Source organism: Suncus etruscus, chromosome 15 (assembly GCF_024139225.1).
Source record: "Suncus etruscus isolate mSunEtr1 chromosome 15, mSunEtr1.pri.cur, whole genome shotgun sequence".
NCBI classification, from domain to species: domain Eukaryota; kingdom Metazoa; phylum Chordata; class Mammalia; order Eulipotyphla; family Soricidae; genus Suncus; species Suncus etruscus.
The window spans coordinates 80,521,508-80,543,842 of NC_064862.1; the positions used below are offsets into that span (position 1 = coordinate 80,521,508).

The window sequence follows — 22,335 nt, forward strand, 5'->3', positions numbered from 1 at the left end:
GCGAAAACCCTGAACAACGTTGTACACGTGTAAAGTAAAAACCAAAGTGAAAAAATAAAGAATAAACTCTTCAAGAGATCATGCTCCTCTTAAACCGCAGCGGAAAAGGCCCGCGAAGCAAAGAGTATAGAAGTGAAAAGACATATACCAAACCAGCCACAGCCTGGTAACCACAAGTAACTTTAGAGATGGACAAAGAGGTGAGGTCTTTTCTTAAACATGTTTGTTTCCCCGAGGAGGGGTGCACCGTTTCCGGAGGTACTGCAATACCGGGTCGATGCGCGGAGCTGATGGAGCAAGCTCCTCTTCTGACTCCCAGCTCCAAAAATCCATTTAATATATTGTCCTTGGATAGAGGACGTATCAGATATTAAACTGATAAGAACAGATACTACACTTGATCTTAGCCAAAAGACCGAGAAGCGATACAAATGCCCTTTTTTACATGTCAACTATCATATTCCATGAAAGCAAGCCAGACAAATAGTTGATACACGTATCATTTGCACACCCTTGAGTGAAAGAACACATGTAGCTGGGACCAACCCCTGATGGTTACAGACTAATGAATTGTGGCAAATGTATATTACACATGTTGACTTTTTCCCTCTAATAAAGCCCATTTCTTCATGTGGTGATAGATACATATTCCCTTTTTATATGGAGAGTTCCAATGACTTTAGAACAAGCTAAAGCATGAAAACTGCTTCATGCTTCAATTGTTTTCTGTTATGGACAACTCCCAAACCATAGAGACAGACAATGGCCCAGCCTACACCAGTAAAATGCTTCAATCATTTTGTAAGAAATGGCAAATCAAACATATAACTGGCGCCCCCTATAATCTGCAGGGACAAGACAGTTGAAAGAGCTCATAACACTCTCAAAACTCAACTATTAAAATATAGGAAAAGAGGCATGCCACCCACAGACATTATATTCTTTTTAATTTATTTTTATTTTTTATTTTTTATATATTATTTTTATCTTCACTTATTATTATTATTTTTATTTACCTATCTATTTTGGTCGATTTCTTTGTTTTGGTGTGGCTATTGAAGTTGTTGTCCCCATTTATACTTATTTTTTTCTCTTTTCTTTCTTTCTTTTTAATTTTTTTAAATTTTATTTAAACACCTTGATTACATACATGATTGTGTTTGGGTTTCAGTCATGTAAAGAACACCACCCATCACCAGTGCAACATTCCATCACCAATGTCCCAAATCTCCCTCCTCCCTACCTGACCCCCGCCTGTACTCTAAAAGGCTCTCCATTTACCTCATATATTCTCATTATTAGTACAGTTCAAAATGTAGTTATTTCTCTAACTAAACTCATCACTCTTTGTGGTGAGCTTCCTGAGATGAGCTGGAACTTCCAGCTCTTTTCTCTTTTGTGTCTGAAAATTATTATTGCAAGAATGTCTTTCATTTTTCTTAAAACCCATAGATGAGTGAGACCATTCTGCGTTTTTCTCTCTCTCTCTGACTTATTTCACTCAGCATAATAGATTCCGTGTACATCCATGTATAGGAAATTTTCATGACTTCATCTCTCCTGACAGCTGCATAATATTCCATTGTGTATATGTACCACAGTTTCTTTAGCCATTCGTTTGTTGAAAGGCATCTTGGTTGTTTCCATAGTCTTGCTATGGAGACATTATATTCTTAACATTATTTTCACCACTTTTTAAAATTAAAATTAAGGAGAGCCATATACAACCGTAGAAAAGCACTATAAAAATGTTCAGGTACAAAATTCAAGTAATTCACCAATTTGCATAAAAATGGAAAATTAATGGATTGTTGGTAATATTGTTTGAGACAAAGGATATGCTTATTTTTATATAAGTGGCTATCTTGCCAAGAACATTTTTCCACTATGCCTTGTCAGAAGTAGGATTCTCACAAATGAAAAAACTCAAACACAAATATATGATTAAACTGTAAACCTCCCTCAGAACAGATTACTCAAAAAATGTGAGCAGGTAACAAATTGTGACCTCAACATGTAATTGGGATAATAAGCTAATACCCTATAACGTGGCAGAGACTATTGGGAGTGGAAATGACCAGGTTCAGAATTTCGATTCTGTAAATGAGGTCCTGCTTTGATCATACTTCAGTTTTTAGGAAACACTTGTTACATGAACTCAGTGTTACAATGCCTGTATAGTATTTCCAGTTTGACTGATTACTTTTATCAGAACCATTATAAGGAGGAGATTAACAGGTCAAATCCATTGAGACATCAAGAAAATATGGCAGAAGAGTTTGGTAAGGTTATAATTGTCTTGTGGGCAGGAGAGCACAGGTGTATCAACCCAAAAGACTTTAAGATAACCATTGGAAATATAAATAATAATTTTGCAGGAGATAGTCAATAGGATCCAAATGAACTACTTCTATTCTTGATGGATAGTCTTCATCATGACTTGAACAAAGCTGATATGCAGAATAGACATATTGAAGAAAATAGAGATCATCTTGTTGACTTGAAAGCTGTAAAATAAGCTTGGCTTGGGCACAAGCAGTTTAATGAGTTTATTTTTGCTACACTTTACCAAGGTCAGTTAAAACCCACAATTCAATGCCTCATTTGCCACCAAGAATCTCAGACATTGGAGATTTTTACTCATCCTTGCTTTTGACATCTACAGATAAATGCAGGTTGCAAGGTTGTCTGTGCTTTGGTATTTGGGTCACACCCGGCAACATTCAGGGGGTTACTCCTGGCTCTATGCTCAGAAATCGCTCCTGGTAGGCTCGGGGGACCATATGGGATGCTGGGATTAGAACCATTGTCCTTCTGCATGCAAGACAAATGCCTTACCTCCATGTTATCTCTCCAGCCCTGCAAGGTTGTCTTTTATTTATTTATCTTTCAAGAAGAGGAGGAGAGGAGAGAAAAAAGAGGAGGAGAGGGAAGAGAGAAAAGAGGAGGAGAGGGTAGAAAGAGGAGGGAGTGGGAGAGAGGGAGATGGAGAGAGGTGTGAGAGGGAGAGGGAGAGAGCGAGAGAGGAGAGGGGAGAGAGAAGAGGAGAGGAGAGAGAAGAGGAGAGGGAAGAGAGAAAAGAGGAGGAGAGGGAAGAAAGAGGAGGAGGGAAGGGGAGGGAGAGGGAGAGAGTGGGAGAGAGAGAAGAGGAGAAGAGGAGAGAGTAGGAGAGGGGAGAGAAGAGAAGGAGAGGGGAGAGAGAAGAGGAGGAGGAGGGGGATATAAGAGGAGAGGGGAGAGAGAAGAGGAGGAGAGGGAAGAGAAAAAAGAGAAGAGAAGAGAGAAGAGAGGAGAGGGATGAGAGAAAATAGGAGGAGGGAGAAAGAGGAGGAGGGAGAGGGAGAGAAGGGGGTGGGAGGAGGGAGGAAGAGAGCAAGGTTGCCTTAAAGTGTTTTTTAAAGTATAAGAACTGAGAAACAATAAATGGGTTTATTGCAGCCACTGTGACACATATTAAGATTCCTTAAAAAGGACAGAAATTTGGAAACCAGCACCTGTGCTCTTAAAACATTTGAAACGTTTCTTCTACGATGGCAAGAAGATGAAAAAACTACAGACCTATGTGGACTTTCCTTTAGAAACCCTTGACTTATCACTGTAAGAACAACCATGAAGAATACAATTTATTCTTTTTATTTATTTATTTATTTATTTTGGTTTTTGGGTTACACCTGGCAGTGCTCAGGGGTTACTTCTGGCTCTATGCACAGAAATCGCTCCTGGCAGGCTCGGGGGACCAGATGGTATGCCGGGATTCAAACCATCATCAGTCTGTATGGAAGACAATCGCCCTACCGCTATGCTATCTCTCCAGCCCCTACAATTTATTCTGTTTTGAACCATTATGGTAAAATAGAAAAGGGTCATTGCACAGCTTATTGTAAAAATACAGCTAGAAGAAAAAAACGCAGCAAGAAGATGTTGGTTTAATTTTGGCTATCAAGAAGTTTCAGAAATAGCTAACTTGTCTGTAAAATCTTCAGCAGCTTGTATTTTTTGAGCAGCTTATATTTTTTATACTTCAAAGAGACGTGCTGCAATGAACACAGCCTTTTAAATTAGCAGATGTCTAACTGAATGCCCTTTAGAGATGTCTGTAATAATGTTCTAATGTCTTTACCAACAGAATAACAGCTGCAGGTTAGACTCCCACTATAATGCTCATTATTAGAATGTTTCAATGTCTTAATTTCTAGTCTATTATGCTTATACTACTTTAATTTTTGTTTTTGGGCCACACCCTGTGACGCTCAGGGATTTCTGGCTATGCGCTCAAAAATCACTTATGGTGGGGCTGGAGAGATAGCACAGCGGTGTTTACCTTGCAAGCAGCTGACCCAGGACCTAAGGTGGTTGGTTCAAATCCTGGCATCCCATATGGTCCCCCGTACCTGCCAGGAGCTATTTCTGAGCAGAGAGCCAGGAGTAACCCCTGAGTACCGCTAGGCGTGGCCCAGTCCCCTCCCCCAAAAAGAAATCGTTCCTGGCTTGGGGGATTATATGGGATGCAGGGGATCAAACCAAGATCCATCCTGGGTCAGTTGTATGTATGTTTATAATACTTTTAATGCTTTTGTTAACAGTGATCCGTTTGGATATAGTTTGGATGCCCTAGTTTCACATTACTTTGTATTTCTAATATGGTGCTTATTCATTTTGATTTCATTTTTTTTCTGGGCCACACCCAGCATTGCTCAGGGGTTACTCCTGGCTGTCTGCTCAGCAATAGCTCCTGGCAGGCACATGGGACCATATGGGACACCAGGATTCAAACCAACCACCTTTGGTCCTGGATCGGCTGCTTGCAAGGCAAACGCCGCTGTGCTATCTCTCCGGGCCCTCATTATGATTTCTTAACAAATATTTTAAATAATTCATTTTCCATTTGATTTTACCTGCCTGTATCTTCTAATGCCTGTTTTCACAGAATTCTTTGGATAAGGCATCTGAATGCTAGAGACTCTTTTTACAGTGCTCATCACCATAACATGTAGTATCTAGTCTTTAATATTATGATAGTTTTAAGAATGTTCTATGCATGTTCTAAACCATGAAGCTCTTTTTTTCAGTTTCCCCTTAATCAATGTTGATTACTAGAAACTTTTTATATCTGACATGCGGCTTTTTTTTTTTTGAAAAGCTTTGATCCATACTACATGGGCCAATTTTTCTATAGTTTGATTATTCTGTCTGTCTATGTATGAGTGTGGTGGCCACCTCTATGTTGATTTATTGTCTGTTCATATTATATGTAAGGACTGTCTATATTGTATATACCCCCTTCCTTCTTGTGTATGGTCATTTGTTTCTCCCGGGAAGAAGATATTGTCACCACTGCTGCAGTGGCTACACTGGTGATTATGGTACTGCTCCAGTATAAGTTTGAAAGATCAATCTAAATCAGTCCAGATGGACTTGCTGCAGACAGTCCATTGCATGTAGTGTGGGGCTCGGTCAGCACCACTGGCATGTAAACTGCTCATGGTCTTTTCCAGTGGCTAATACTGCATGAAGGTCTCCTACTCTATATCATTGCTTTAGATGTTGTTGCTATCAGTCACTCAAGTCATTGAATTGCAAGTAAATGTTTACTTACAGATCTTATCTGTATGAAACATAATATCATACAGAAACAAATTCAAAATGGATTCAAGACATGGATAGAAGACCCTCACACCATAATAATTCACAGAAGATTATGAATTCAATAGCAGAGTAGCATTTGGGTAGTCAACTATATTGGCAAGGAAAGCAAAATAATCAATAAAAACAATAATTAATGGGTGCATGTAAACTTGTGATCTATACTGCAAAAGAAAGTACTACAAAATACAAATGGAATGTAGCCATTGATATAAATATTTGAAAGTTATGCATAAAGAATTGATGTACATTGACGTTATCGAGAGTTCACAAACGTTTACAATGAAGAAGCATGCAAGAAAGTCAAAATACAGCCACAGAACTGCCTAGAACCTTCTTCAAAGCAGACATGTCAGCATCCCAAAAGCACATGATGAAGCAGTAAGTTTCATTTATTATTAGGAAAAGGCAAATCAAACCATAACACCAGTGGATGAGAATAGGTCAAATGCAAATTACCGAGAATCACACATTTGATAAAGATATAGAGGAAGAAATCAATTCTGATGCATTGTTGGTGGGAACCCAAACTGGTCCAGCTTCAATAGGAAATGGTATGGAAAAGTAACAACTAAAAATGAAAATACCATATGATTCACAAAATTTCTCTTAGTCATTTATCAAAAGAAAATGAAAACACAAATTCAAAGAGGTCATAGTACTCCTATACTCATAGTAGAATTATTCAAGATAGCCAAAACAGAATACTTTAGGTTGAAAATTTTATTAGCTGATGACTGACTTTAGACCTTGTAATACTGTATATATACATATATATTTATATATGAAATTGTTCCTTTTGAGACAAGTGGATAGAAATAAGCAAAATAAGTGAGAATTACTTGATTTCACTAATATTTGGAATATTAATAACTAAAGGAAATGTTTTGGTAATAGACAACAAAACTTGTTTTTAAACTTAGTGGAAAAATGATCCTAGTTACTGGTGGGAATTTCAGCTGTGGAAGGGATGAGAAGTAGAATCTTTGGGTGCTGTGACAGTGTTGTAACTTTGGTGGAGATGAAGTAATAAACACTAAGCTATACCTTAGATGTGCTACAATATTGTTAATAAATGATCAATCAGTTAAAAAAGAATTAATTTATGTATGCAAGTTTTGTTATAAACTTGCATGTGTTTGAAGTTGCTGGTTTTTATTTTTTGAAATTTTTATTTAAACCATTGTGAATTACAATTTTTTCATTGTTTGGGTTTCAGGCATATAATGTTTAAGGGCCAATCACACCAGCTGTGTCCACCTCCCTCCACCAATGTTCCCAGAGTCCTTCCCATATGCCCCCGTACCTTGCTCCATCCAGCCATCATAACATGCACGATTTTAAGTTTGCTAAATTTTGGGTCTCATGATTTAATTGTTGTTGCAATAAATCCCTGATTTGCACATTCAGTTCTGTCCTTCCTTAACAGCACCAGTGCATTTGCACCTTTACGATTCTGGTCCCTGTATTTCACAACCATCTTTCTCCTCTTCCACTCACTTTCTTTCCTTCTCCTCACAGCACTCTGGGGTCCAGAGTGTTCTAGACAACCCCATTGGAACTACTGCATTCCTTCATGAACTTATTCTAAATGTTACATATAGGTTATATCCTGTTATCTCTTTCTTCTTCTGGATTACTTCATTTAACATGATAATGTAGCTGTCTTGTGGTGGTGGACTAATAGCCAAATGGGGCGAAGAGCTGAGGACTGAGTGAGGAGACATGAGAGACCATCATGGAGCAGTTCAGTGTTACAGCACATTTATTGCAAGTCAGATCGGGATAATTACACAGAAGCATGAACAAGGAGAGATACGATTGCCCAAGTATGGGAAGAGGTGGGTGAAATGAAAGGTCATTCATTGTTGCCCACAAATCAAATGGTGTTTTTCAGATATGCAGTGTTCTATGTCTGTTTACATGGCTGAAGGAAAAGCAGAATGTGGACCATGCTGTGGCTTGCTGCAAGGCCCTGTCCTGTCTTTACCGATGACCACACTGATATACATTTTCAATAATGAATTTTGAATATATATATATATATTTTTTTTGAGTTTTGAGTTTTGAGTTTTGGGTCACTCCCGGTGCTGCTCAGGGGTTACTCCTGGCTGTCTGCTCAGAAATAGCTCCTGGCAGGCACGGGGGACCATATGGGACACCGGGATTCGAACCAACCATCTTTGGTCCTGGATCAGCTGCTTGCAAGGCAAACGCCGCTGTGCTATCTCTCCGGGCCCATTTCATTTATATTAAAATTGTATCTTACCAGTTTTTTTACATCTGTGGAAATTTATATTGCAATCTTCTAGTGTAGGCATTAAAACAGGATCTATAATATTATGTTTTTGAATGTAAAATCAATATTCCTTTTTCTAGGATAAATCTATTAAGATTAAATCTTAATATAAATCTATTTATCATTTATAAATTTAATTATAAATCATTAAATCTATTAAGATACCTCCTTTAATTTTCTTAATTTCTTTTACTTCTACTCAGTTTTATCTTAGTCAGTTTTACCTATTTTACATTCACTACAAAACATTTTAGCAAAGAATTTTATTTTATATTTTAAATAATTTTTTTTTTTTTGGTTTTGTTTTAGGGTCAGACCCAGCTGTGCTCAGGGGTTACTCCTGGCTCTATGCTCAGAAGTCGCTCCTGGCAGGTTGAGGGGACTATATGGGACGCCGGGATTTGAACCACCGACCTTCTGTATGCAAGGCAAACACTTTACCTCCATGCTATCTCTTCGGCCCCTAAATAATTTTTTATTGAGACCAATATGAATTACAACTCATTCACTATTATATTTAAAGTAGATAGTGACAGTGAATTAGGGCAATTTCCACCACCAGTGTTGACCTCCCTTTACCACTATTCCCAGCACGTATCCCATACCTACACCCTTAACCCTTGGAACTGCTAGTGTAACAGGTCCTTTTGTGTATAGCTTGTACTAATTTGGGTCTCTTCATTCTATTGTCATTGATTTTGGATTGACTAAGTCATTTTTTATTTCCACCCAATACTCATAAAACTACTTTGCCCCTGGTACCATCCATTTTTTTTTCTCAAATTGTAGGAAGACGTAGAAATATGAGGCAGAAAAGATGTTTCATGTTTTATAGTTCTGTTAAAATAGAAAAAAGAAAAGAGAAAAGAAAAGAAAATGGAAATGACGCCCTGTCGAGGAGCTATAAATATAAATTTAAAAGAAATAAAAAGGAAAAAGAATGAAAAAGAAAAATATCTTGTCACACCAGCCCCCTTTTAATTTTTCTGTTTTTCATAATAGCAAAGAATTTTAAAAACATTTTATCAATGACAGAAAAGACATGATAATTATCACAATGACACTGAAGTAAAAATACAATTTTATTTATTTTATTTATTTATTTATTTATTTTGGGGGGTCAGACCAGGTAGCTCTCAGGGGTTATTCCTGGCTCTACATTCAGAAATCGCTCCTGGCAGGCTCAGAGGGCCATATGGGATGCTGGGATTAGAAACCACTGTCCTTCTGCATGAAAAGCAAATGCCCTATCTCCATGCTATCTCTCCAGCCCCCCCAAAATACAATTTTAATGTAATATATTTTAGATGCCAGAACTGCAAACTTTTTCATGGAAACGAGAATAAACATTAGAGTATATTATATTAAATATTTTGCATTTCTTTATCCACATAGGTTAAAATAATATACCATTCAATAAGCAATAGTTGAGTTTTATTCATATATTTTCTGAAATTTTATTCCTTTAAGTTTTGATGGATCAAGCAATAAAAAGTAAATTTATTATGTACCTGCTAAGTAAACTATTTTGGGTGGGAGGGAAACTGGGGACATTAAAGCAGAGAAGCTCACACTGTTGGTGAAATTAGTATTGCAACATTAAATTCCTGAAAGATCTAATAAACAGGTTTTCAAATTATGGTGTTTGGGGCCGGAGAGATAGCATGGAGGGTAAGGAGTTTGCCTTTCATGCAGAAGGTCATCGGTTCGAATCCCTGCGTCCCATATGGTTCCCCGAGCCTGCCAGGAGCAATTTCTGAGCGTAGAGCCTGAGTGTGCACCTGAGCGGTGTCGGGTGTAACCCAAAAACCAAATTATGGTGTTTAATAAACAAAAATTAAAAATATATACATGAGTCATTAAATAGTTGATAACTATGTATACATATTTATTTATATACTATTATCCATAATTTTAAAAGAAGAAAATAAAAATAACATATTTCTCATTAATTATTGTTGGTGCTGAAGAAAATAATAGTCTTGCCTGATATTTACATTTTTAAAAGATAATTCTACATTCAAATGATGTCTGCACCACAGATGACAAATACAATGGATTTTGAGGGATGATAGAATTCTATTTTGCAGTGGTTTTTGCACTGTGAAAGATGAGTTAAAATAAACGATTCTGCAAATTTTCAGAGAGGTAAGAGAATATATATTAAGTAAAGTGTTACAAAAGTATTGACAGGAGACATGCTTGCTGATTTTAAATAAGTTTTGCAATTAGGGTAAGTCTGTGTTCAAAAAGAGATACAAGCATTAAGATTAGCGTCTTCTACTGAGAAGCTTTTGGAAAGCAATCTTGATATCTTTGTTTCTCACACTGTAGATGAAAGGGTTCAGCATAGGAACAATAGTTGTATATCCCACAGAAAACACTGCCCCATTCCTCTGTGAATTAGATACAACTGAGGTGAGGTATACCCCAATACCTGTTCCATAAAATAAGCAAACAACAGACAAATGAGAGCCACAGGTGGAGAAGGCTTTGTACCTCCCACCTGTGGATGAAATTCTTAAAACAGAGGACATGATTCTGGAATAAGAATACAGGATCCCAGAGACTGGCACACCACCAAAGATGGCAGCAAAAAAATATAAGAGTATTTTATTAGTGGTGCTGTCCTCACAGGCATGTCTGATGAGTTGAGGGGGGTCACAGAAAAAATTAGGAATTTCCACATGGGTGCAGAAGGTAAGCAGGGATATCATCAAGAAATGCAGCTGGGACTCCATCAGGCTGACACCAACAGACAGCAGAAGTAACAGGCTACAGAGCTGGGGGTTCATGATTACTGTGTATTGCAGGGGGTGACAGATGGCCACAAAGCGATCATATGCCATTATAGCTAGAAGTACATTGTCCATACAGCAGAAAGCATAAAACAAAGACAACTGTACCAGGCATCCTACATAAGAGATGCTTTTATTCTGAGTGTGAATGTTCCAGATCACCATTGGGACAATGGTGGAGATAAAGGCAATGTCAGTAGTGGACAGGATGGAGAGGAAGAAGTACATGGGGGTGTGTAGGTGGGGATCAGAGACAACAGCCAAGATGATGAGCAGATTCCCTGTGATGCTGACCAGGTACATGGATAGGAAGAGGCCGAAGAGAAGAGGCTGAACTTGTAGATCATCTGAGAATCCCAACAAGATGAATACCACAGCCCCTGTTGCATTGTGTGGATCCATAGGGCAGAGACACCTTTTGGAAAAAAACATGATAGTGGACTCAAGTATATAATTTCACATTGATGTATCTATATTTTGGTTCAGAGCAATACAATAAGTAACTAAACTTAAGTCCTAGCATTTTGTCCATATTTACATGTTGCACAAACATTCTTTAAAACTATTTTTTCTTTGTCATTGACCACATCTTTCTATTATTTTAATTTTGGAAAGACGGAGCTAGCTGCATGTAAAAAAAGACTATTTTATAGATTTTCAAAACTCAAACCTGCACTCAATAGTTTTCTGTTCCATGAAAGCAAGCATATTGGGTGAGGAATATAATTTGAAGGATTGAATTATAATTTTCATGCTAGTAATCAGGAACAATGTCTGACACTATGTACTCCACTGTAGCCCCTGAGCACAGGGTGTGTTCCCAAACAAAAATACAAATAAACAAGAGAAATTAGACACAATATGAATCTCCCTAATACAAAAATATTATTTTAACTTGTGAACATGAGCAATCAGTACTTTATTTAACTCAACTGCAAGGTAATTATTTCCTTGGATGTGGTATAGATAGTAAAGTGGTTCCAGATTTTCATTTTTAGCTTTTGATGGCATTTGTTGATAACAATCTTGGGGATCAAACTGAGGGCATCACATATGGCAGGCAATTCTTTTGTTTACCAGCTAGCTACAATATCTATCTCTATTCTATAATGTACTTTAGCCTTATTATATAGTCTCTCTATCTACTCAACACATGGCTAGATATCAAATAATCTGTTGGAAGAGAAAGGTAATATGGCTGCATATTATGTGACTTGAGTTAATGATCTAGCCTGCTATAAATCTATGTTTCAAAATTTTATAAGAGGTCAGAGTCAAATTCAAATGGATTAAAGATCTTGCTATCAGACTCCAAACCATAAGATATATAGAACAACACATAGGTAAAACACTCCATGACATTGAGACTAAAGGCATCTTCAAGAAGGTAACAGCACTCTCCAAACAAGTGGAAGCAAGATAAGCAGATGGAAATATATTATGCTGAGAAGCTTCTGCACCTCAAAGGAAATAGAGTCTAGGATACAAAAGCCACCCACAGAATGAGAGAAACTATTCACCCAATACTCATCAAACAAAGGACTACTATCTAAGATATACAAGTTACTAAGAAAACGTAACAAGAAAAAAATCTAGCCCCATCAAAAAATGGGGAGAAGAAATGAACAATTTTCTAAAGAAGAAATACAAATGGGGTGCATTGGTGGTGGGAATGTTGCACTGGGAAAGGAGGGTGTTCTTTTTGTGACTGAAACTCAACTACATTCATGTTTGTAATCACAGTGTTTAAATAAATATATTAAAAAAGAAGAAATTCAAATGGCCAAAAGGCACATGAAAAAATATTCCACATCACTAATATCAGAGATGCAAATCAAAATAACAATGAGGTACCATCTCATGCCATAGAGACTGGCACACATCACAAAGAACAAGAACAATCAGTGCTGATGGGAATGTGGGGAGAAAGAAACTCTGATTCACTACTAGTGGAAATGCCATCCAGTCCAGCCTTTATGGAAAACAATATGGAAATTCCTCAAAAAACTGGAAATTGAGCTCCCATATGATCCAGCTATACCACTCCTAGGGATATACCTAGGAACACAAAAATAAAATTCAAAAATCCCTTCCTCACACCTATATATATTGCAGCACTATTTACAATAACTAAACTCTGAAGAAAAAAAAAAACCCAAGATGCCCTCAACAGATGAATGGCTAAGAAAACTGTGGTATATATACAAGATGGAATATTATGCAGCCATCAGAAGAGATGAAGTCATGAAATTTTCCTATAAGTTGATGTACATGGAATCTATTATGCTGAGTTAAATAAATCAGAGGGAGAGAGATAGACACAAAATAGTCTTGCTCATCCATGGTTTTAAGAAAAATTAAGGACATTATTGTAATAATGCCCAGAGACAATAGAGATGAGGGATGGAAGGACTGGCTCAGAATATGAAGCTCACCACAAAGAGTGATGAGTGCAGCTAGGGAAATAACTACACTAACAAATATCAGGACAATATTAATGAGTGAGAAAAGCAGAATGCCCGTTTTGAATACAGGCAGGGGTTGGGAAGGAGGGAGAGGAACATTAGTGCTAGGAATGTTGCACTGGTGAAAGGGGGTGTTCTGTTTATGACTGAAACCCAACGGAAATCATGCTTGTAATCATGGTGCTTAAATAAAGATTTTATAAAAAAAAGATGTCAGAGTGAGAGTATACCAGGCAAGGGACTTGCCTTTTATATGGTTCAGGCCCTGGCATTGATATATTTTCCTCAGACCACTGGGTGTGATCCCAGAGTCCTAAGTAAGCCTGAGCAACACTTGTGGATCAAAACCAAAAACTTACTATATAGATTTGAAGTGGTTCCATAACAACAAAATATGCTCAATTATTTATAGTGTGGCATGTAAACTAGAATTTCTGTTGTAATTATTTTGCAATATACTGAAATAGAAAGAAGTTATTACCACCTGAATACATACTATCTTAAAATTTTTTTTTTGGTTTTTTTTTTTTGGGGGCCACATCTGGTAACGCTCAGGGGTTACTCCTGGCTATGTGCTCAGAAGTTGCTCCTGGCTTGGGGGACCATGTGGGACACCGGGGGATCGAACCTCGGTCCGTCCAAGGCTAGCGCAGGCAAGGCAGGCACCTTACCTTTAGCGCCACCGCCCGGCCCCTTAAAATGTTTTTAAAGCATTGTGATTACAAAGTCTTTCATAGTTTATTTTCAGACATACAGTGAATCAGGATGAATCCCATCACCAGTGTCAACCTCCCTCCAGCATAAGAACTAATTTTCTATCATCTGTTCACAACAGCAAATGAAAATATGATGAAAATCTTCACTCTAAATCCTTAGAATCATTAACCAATTAAGGAAAAAAAAGTAAGAAAAATAAGTCATCCAATTTCTGTATACTTCTACTGATTCAAAAAACTTAGAAGATTTGATTTGGTATCCAAATACGGGGAATTTTATTTTCTTCTCAGCGTGGCATTTGTCTGAACAAGCAGCCAAATTGAGAAGAACGATCCATTTACAAACACAATCTGATACTGTCGCCTCTGCCTTTGTCAAAAGAAAATCCATGGGGCTGGAGAGATAGCACAGCAGTAGGGCATTTGCCTTGCATGCAGCAGATTCGAACAGACTGTGGTTCAAATCCTGGCATCCCATATGGTCCCTCTCCCCCCCACCCCCCGCCTGCCAGGAGCGACTTCTGAGCGCAGAGCCAGGAATAACTGCCGGGTCTGACCACCTCCCCCCCCAAAAAATAGAAAGAAAATACAAGATTTCAAGTATCCCAAGATAGAAAAGATAGCATCTTGAAAATGTTCCTATTTAGAAACCATGCCCCCAAAATGTCTGCATTTGGCCAGCTCCAGACTCAATATGTTTTTCAAAGAGATGCAAACTAAACCATGAAGAATTTTGGGTATACCAGCCACGTAGCTGAATACTGGCAATCACAGGAGGAGAGAGTGAGCCAAGCACACAATCTACTGAGGCCACACCTGCTGCTGCACCCTCCACACACAATCGCCTCTTCACCAAGGGTCGTTTATCTATGGCTCTCTGCAGAGACACTCATCTGACCCAAACTTCAGGCATGCCACTATTAGAGCTGACATCAACAGGACAGTTTTGGAGTAAGTAGAGCCATCCTTAACCCCACATTCTTATGCTTCTGGGAAGCCTGGCAGCTAAAAACATTTCCCACAAAAACAGCAGTATCAGTAATAGTGCTTGGATTTCCAAGACCGTGGGGGTTGTTTTCAGACATTTGTAAAAAAATTTTTAAAAAATTAAAAAAAAATTAAAAAAAATTAGACTCTAATGTGTATTTGAAGCCAGCTTATGTTCAGCAACAAAGAGAAGTAGCAGAATGACCAACTAACAATAACTTAATAAATCTTCTGACAATGTAAAAACAGTAAAAAAAATGTTTAATTTTATGTGTGATTGGAGCTGAGTTGACACAAATACCTATGCGACCTTCTTCTGGCAACTTTTAAGCAGAAAGACTTGATTGCAAAAAATATGAGAAATACTTTTGTAACTTGGAAGGAGAGAGTTAGTGGCCTTTGTTTGACATATAACCAGTGACAAAATGTAAATGTAGACAATAAGGGAATAAGAAAGAATGGGATATGGGAGAGAATCAACTAGAAGCTACTAGAGGCATACTACTTATCATACTTAAACCCCAAATTTACAGACCAAATTTGTAGAACAATATAATGAATGCAAGTAAACAGAAGAGGAGAAATATATTTTCATCACCTTTGTATTTTACATTATTTTATTGTTTCAGTGTCTTATTGCAACAACATCCTTAGATGTGCACTGGATACTTAGACACCAAGTCATAAATTAGACTTGCAATGCTTTTGACATTGGCCAGACACCCTATCTAGATGTTTACTTCTTGCTCTTTTCCCTCCCTCCCTCCCTTTTTTTCTCTCTCCTCTCCTCTCCTCTCTTCTCCTCTCTTCTCCTCTCCTCTCCTCTCCTCTCCTCTCCTCTCCTCTCCTCTCCTCTCCTCTCCTCTCCTCTCCTCTCCTCTCCTCCTCTCCCCTCTCTACTCCCCTCTCCTCTCCTCCCCTCTCTTCTCCTCCCCTCTCTTCCCCTCTCCTCTCCTCTCCTCTCCTCTCCTTACCTCTCCTCTCCTCTCCTCTCCTCTCCTCTCCTCTCCTCTCCTCTCCTCTCCTCTCCTCTCTTCCCCTCCACGTCCCTCCCCTCCCCTCTCCTCTCCTCTCCTCTCTTCTCCTCTCCTCTCCTCTCCTCCCCTCTCCTCTCCTCCCCTCCCCTCTCCTCCCCTCTCCTCACCTTGGTGTGTTCTCTTCTCCACAAAACAAGTTGTCACCAAGATGATACACTTTAAACCCCCCAAATAATCTTTCATGATCCAGCTGACTCTTGCCCTTTAACTCAGAAATGGCTCTAGCTGTCTGTAAAATTAGATCCCCATATAAAACCCCAAGTTTTCCAGGGCTGTGCACTCAACCCCCTCTCAACTCCAAGTGACAGCACCTACATGACCAACATCTGCTTTCAAACGTGACTACACATTTGAATGTTCCACAACCCCTTTATATATTACACGTCAAGGACTCAAAGGAAGAGGAGAAAATCTTATATATGTTTTGAGACAAAAAGGACATTTAAAATGAGAAAATTCACAGTAACAAAGGCTTGCAGTATATGAAAGACAGATGGTCTAAGTGAGCACTTCCGAACTAATAAAAACAATTCAGCATTCATTAGAGCTTTTAAATCAAGGTTTTTGTTTTAGTTTCTTACACCATGATCATCACCAGGTAGTTATAGGAAATCAACAATAAACACCTGTAAGTTGTTTTCCCATAGATAGAGAACCTGGATAGATGTGGGGGTAAAAATGGAAGGTTGGGTTGTCAGGATGTACAACTCAGATGCCCTGCTCAGGTCCAGTGCAGAATCAGCATCTAGAGTGTTTTAATGCCAGAATCAGGTAAAATAACAAACAGTGGTGTGGTAACACCATCTCATGAAAACCTAGGAACATTTACACTCCAAGAATCTGTTATTAATCAAGTTGGGGGAAAACAGCATTATTTTCTCAATTTTAAAATGTTCACATGTGAAATGTAGAATGGAACCCAAATATCTCACGAATGATTTTGTAGAGGAAACAAGTGTAAAACTACTCAGCATGCCATCAAATACTCTAAGAGAAAAATGTTGGCAACAACTTATGATATTACTGTTACGCTCTGATGGACACCAGTTCCATGAACATTTGATTATGCTTCGGGGTGGGGGAAAATTTGGGAGATTAATTTTCTAACAGCAAAGCATGACAATGTCAAATTGCTCATGGGGTGAGTCAAATTTTTAAAATCTGATTATTGAAACCCCACCAGGAAAAACAAACTTGCACTCCTGTATATTTGTACTGGAAAGGTGCCTCTGTGTCTGTCTCCAAGTTTTACTTTTCTGGGTGAGGAGACAAGAGTCAGGACCAACCTCCCTCTAACTCCAAAACAACTCACTGGTCTCTGCTGGGTCTTAGCTGACTCATGCTTGGAGCTGGGGTCCACAGCTCTCTCCTCTCTAGTGAGCGATGAAAGCTGAGGTTCTGTACTGAGGACAGGGAGGAAGGCAGAGTCAGGCATGAACCTTGAACAGGGGATGATGGTATAAGAGAGACAGGTATGAGCTTCACTGAAAAAATGTCCTCTAGGCTGTGTTCTGACTTCTTATTACTCTTCATGGCCTTGAGGGATCATTACACAGAACTCCTGGAGAAAACCATTGTTTTTTTGCCAGTCCAGTCCCTGAGGACCTCTATAGGAGCTGATAGGGAACAGTGTGAGATCTCCTTCTCTGAGAAATGTTACCCATACATTGGGCTTCTGGGATGCATTTTCAGAGATCATACATTTTCAAAATTTACAAATACATTTTAATATCAAATATTTATTTCTTGATTAATGATTGATTGCCCCACCAGGGGGTACTCAGGGTTTACTCCTGACTACACTCAGGAGTCATTCCTAGAGCTCTGGGAAACAAATGGGATTCTATCCATTAAACCTGGGTTATCCACTTGTGATGTAAATGCCCTCACATCTGTACTATTGTTTCAGCCCCACAAATATTTTTTACTTGAAGCACTGTGACTTACAACGTTGCTAATGATGGGTTTCATGTTTATAACATACCAACCACCACACCCTTCACCAGTGTCTGCTTCCTTCTACTGTTGTCACAGTATCTTTTCCCAAACACCCCTGACTTGGATTATCTTAGTTCTGTTCATTAGTTCATAGGTTGTCTTTGATGATATGTTATCCCCATACTTTGTTTTATTGTCTAAAACAATTTTTAGGTGGAAACACCATGAGATACACAGTTGCAAAGTTTTTTATAAACTCCCACAGATGAGAGACTATTCTGTGCCTGTCTCTCCCTCTGATTCATTTCACTCAGCATAATAGTTTCTATGTCCATCCATGTGTAGGAAAATTTCACGACTTCATTTTTCCTGACAGCTGCATAGTATCCCATTGTGTATATATACCACAGTTTCTTTAGCCACTTATCTATTGTTGGACCAGGCAGATGCAACTAAGATAGAAGAAGCCATGTGGCACATGTTGGTTAGGACCTTGTAATAAGGCTGGATTTATCCTGAAACTTCATCTGACTGCCTTATGAATTTCTCCGCCATTATCCTGCAACCTATAAACCTGCTGGGCAAAGGGGCTCCAGGCTCCAGGCTGAGCTGAGAAAAGCCTCACCCTACCAACATCAGGACTCATTAATTTATATTTAATCAACAACTGGTGACCCATATCGGGAATTGAAGCCTGTACCCAAGATGAAGACTGAAACAGTGGTTTGTGACTTGACCCTTTGGTGGATTATCACCATGACAACCTCCTCGAGCTGGACTGACTGTTTTGTGCCTTTCACTGGAATAACGGTGAACATGGTTCCTGTTCTGAATGGCTTCATGTTGCTCTGGTCCATCCACCTGTATTTCTTACTCTGGACTATAAGTGCCAGGATCCCTAGACATTCTCCTGCACACATGCCACAAGAGGGGAAGAGTGTCTTCCCAGTGATGACAAGTTCTCGATCTAAAGGCCTTCCCAGGGAAGACAATTTATCATTTACTATTGGCAATAAACTAGAGAGACACCTCTCCTCCCAAGAATGATGAGACAGCTACCTAAGTCTGCAGATTTAGAGTCTGAAAATGGCTCAATCAGAGATATCCCTGTGATTCAAGCACTGAGTCAGGTAGATAAGCAGGTGCTGGCAATCTTGTTAAATGGTTCAGTGTCCGGAATGGTTATGGATTATATTCAACAGAAATGACACCAAAGAAGATGTCTTTGTTCACTGGACAGCTATTTAGAGAAACAATCCCAGGAAGTTTCTGTGTAGCATTGGCGATAGGGAGACTGTGGTATTTGATATTGTGAAAGGAGAGAGGGGATCAAAAACTGCTAATGTATCTGGACCTGGCAGAATGCCTGTGAAAGGTGGCAGGTATGCTCCTAATTGATATGGGTTCTGTCAATTTATCCCCTAGCTTCACTCAGCTGGCCCACCACCTATGGTGGCAGAGGCCCCCTTAGGTGAGACAGAAGCAGGCAGTGAAGGGGAAAGAGTTGAAGACTCTGGGCAGTGTCCCAGATGCCACTGTCTACCATCTTTCTTCTATCAGAGGCACCTTTTGCAAGGACCTTGGACCCCTAACTGCAACAGCTTATCGAGAAGACCTTAGCAGCCTATCTCAGAAGGTGAAGATGGAGAGAAAATAAGAGGATCCAAGACAATCTGAAGACTGTCTGAGAAGAAGCTGCTTTCAGACCTTCCTGCACCTGGGTTTCCTCCCCAAAATTAATTTTCTCCTAGGCTAACCTCTTGACTCTATTTTCATCAGTCACTATATTGCTGGTTAAATTGTGTTTTATCTGTGTGGAACTTATTGTTTTGTTCTAAGACCCTCTGCAAACAGAAAATTTTGTATCTAACTTTAGCGCTTTAATATTTGTTTGCACAATTCTGGGAAAACGCATATTAGAGTTTTGAAAATTCTCAGCTATCCTAGTAAATATTTACCAATTTTATGATGTTTTATTGTGTATCTTAAGTAGCAGCTTATTTTCTGCTATTATCTGCAGACATGTTCTTGTGATTTTGTTTAGAGAAGCTTATGAAAGGAAACTTGGATGTTCTAGACTTATTAATAATGCTTGGTATAATAATACAAAAATGGTGGAGAACGTGGGTATCCCCTCCCCAACTTATTGTTTTTCCCATCTGAATGATAAGAACCACCCACATTTGGAACGGGTGGGTAGAGAAGTTTAGTTGTGGAGAGAGAGATGGAATAAGAAGGGGAGTTAGAGAGAGAAGAGAGAGAGGCAGCTCGGAAGCCTGGAGAACAACTGAAAGAAAGCAGAGGCAGGAGGGATCACAGAGCAGCAATAAAGAGGCTGCTTAACTTAGAAGCCATGTGGCACATGGTGGTTAGGGCTTTGTAATAAAGATAGATTTCTCCTGAAACTTTATCTAGCTGCTTTGTGAATTTCTTCACTGTCACCCTGCAACCTTCAGACACACCAGGTTGTAGGGGCTGCAGGAGCTGGGTCGAGCAGAGAAAGGCCTCACCATCTTCCTACCAACACTAGAACTTAATAATTTAAATTAAACAACTATTCTGTGCCTATCTCTTTCCCTCTGACTCATTTCACTCAGCATAATAGTTTCTATGTCTATCCATGTATAGTAAAATTTCATGACTTCATATTCCCTGACAGCTGCATAGTATTCCATTGTGTATATTTACCAGAGTTTCTTTAGCCACTTATCTATTGTCGGACATCTGATCAACTCGTATTTGAACCATTGCATTCCTTCATGCACTTTTTCTAAATGCCATGTATAAATTATATCATTCAGTGTTTATCCTTCTTATGACTTCCTTCATTTAACATGATATGTAGCCATCCTGCAGTGGTGGGCAAATAGTCACATAGTGTCACAACACATGGTGTTGGTCTGGACATTCTCGGGGTCCCCTCAGGATAGTGGGTCACGGATTTGGTGAATGATGAATAACAGAGGCCACACTCAGCTGTGTGTGTGCATTCTCATTTATTGAAAAATACAAGTAGTATATAGCAGAATTTTTGCCAGACATATTTTTTGTGATATGTAAAATAACTCAGATTTATTTTGTTGCAACGTAAAACATATCTATCTTGTTAACAGAAGATATATCAGAATACACTGTTTGTTCTTCAATAAAATTCACATTTTTTTTTGTTTTGTTTTTGGGCCACACCCGGTGACGCTCAGGGGTTACTTCTGGCTATGCGCTCAGAAGTCGCTCCTGGCTTGGGGGACCATATGGGACGCCGGGGGATCGAACCGCGGTCCGTCCTAGGCTAGCGCAGGTAAGGCAGGCACCTTACCTTTAGCGCCACCGCCCGGCCCCCAAAATTCACATTTTTAGGTGAAATTTTTAGGTGAATTTTAGGTGATTTGCAGACCTTACATATATTTACACTTCAATTAAGAGTCCAGAATCTGGGCCAGGAGAGATAGCACAGCGTCGCTTGCTTTGCAAGCAGCCAATCCAGGACAAAAGGTGTTTGGTTCGAATTCTGGTGCCCCATATGGTCCCCCGTGCCTGCCAGGAGCTGTTTCTGAGCAGACAGCCAGGAGTAATTCCTGAGCACCACCCAGGGCAAATTTTAACATCTTGAAGTTTTTCCTCTCTGGCCAGGCCCTAAGTGTCATTTCTGATGTAAATTAAAAATTAGTAAAATGACTAGTTTACCTATAGAGGTTTCTTTTAATCAGAATGAACAGTTTATTTTCTTTTAAGGATTTGCAGATAACTAGCTTCCTAATTCTGACGAACAGTTTTTAGTAAAAGGGGGAATGTTTGACTAAAAGAGACAAGTTTATTTGACAGAGATACAAATCTTTACCTGGGAAAGCTTTCTTCCCAACCCATCGTTACTTCCAGGCCAGATGTTGGGTGTTATATTCAAGGTAAAAATTAGCAAATCACTTGGAGTCCCTTAGATATGTTCCAAACAAACATTCCTTTTATATGAGAGAGCAGTTTACTAAAAGCTACAGAACTTTCTTCAAAAGATTCTGAGGGTTACAAAGTTGTTTTTATGTTTCTCTTGATGCTGAGTTTTCTAGCTAAAGAGAAATTTAATCAAGGCTACATTTGCCTGTACTAATTCTTTCATCTGGAGTAAATGCTCAAATATATACACACTTAGTACAGCAGAAGGGAAATTCATACTGGGCCAAATAAATGTTTGCAACTAAGCTTGAGAAATACTACCTTCAATATCAGGGTGGTGACCTCTCTTTGAGGTCTGGTCTCAGCCATCTGTACTACAGGGGGGCCTCAGAACATCTTCTGATTTTTTGCTTTCCTTAAACCATGGGGATGACAACATGGGGCAAAGAGCTTAAGACAGGGTGAGGAGACATGAGAAGTCATTGGGACAGCTCAGTGTTATAGCTCATTTATTGCAAGTGGGATCAGGATAATTATACAGAAGTGTTAAAAAGGAGTGGTGAA

General features: G+C 39.0%; 1 protein-coding gene and 1 non-coding gene across 2 annotated transcripts; both read right to left on the bottom strand.

Annotated features, from left to right (window-relative positions):
• Positions 1-236: 236 nt before the first annotated feature.
• On the bottom strand, positions 237-427 carry LOC126031482 (U2 spliceosomal RNA). The gene has a single exon (XR_007503341.1). It is a non-coding gene; the product is annotated as a U2 spliceosomal RNA (small nuclear RNA).
• Positions 428-10,212: 9,785 nt separating this feature from the next.
• LOC126029995 (olfactory receptor 18-like) lies at positions 10,213-11,142 on the bottom strand. Its single transcript, XM_049788213.1, has one exon. The coding sequence runs from the start codon at positions 11,140-11,142 to the stop codon at positions 10,213-10,215; it is 930 nt and encodes a 309-aa protein (XP_049644170.1).
• Between the last annotated feature and the right edge of the window lie 11,193 nt (positions 11,143-22,335).

Coding starts and splice junctions, on each gene's coding strand:
- LOC126029995 (XM_049788213.1), bottom strand. CDS start 11,142: ATGGATCCACACAATGCAACAGGGGCTGTGGTATTCATCTTGTTGGGA.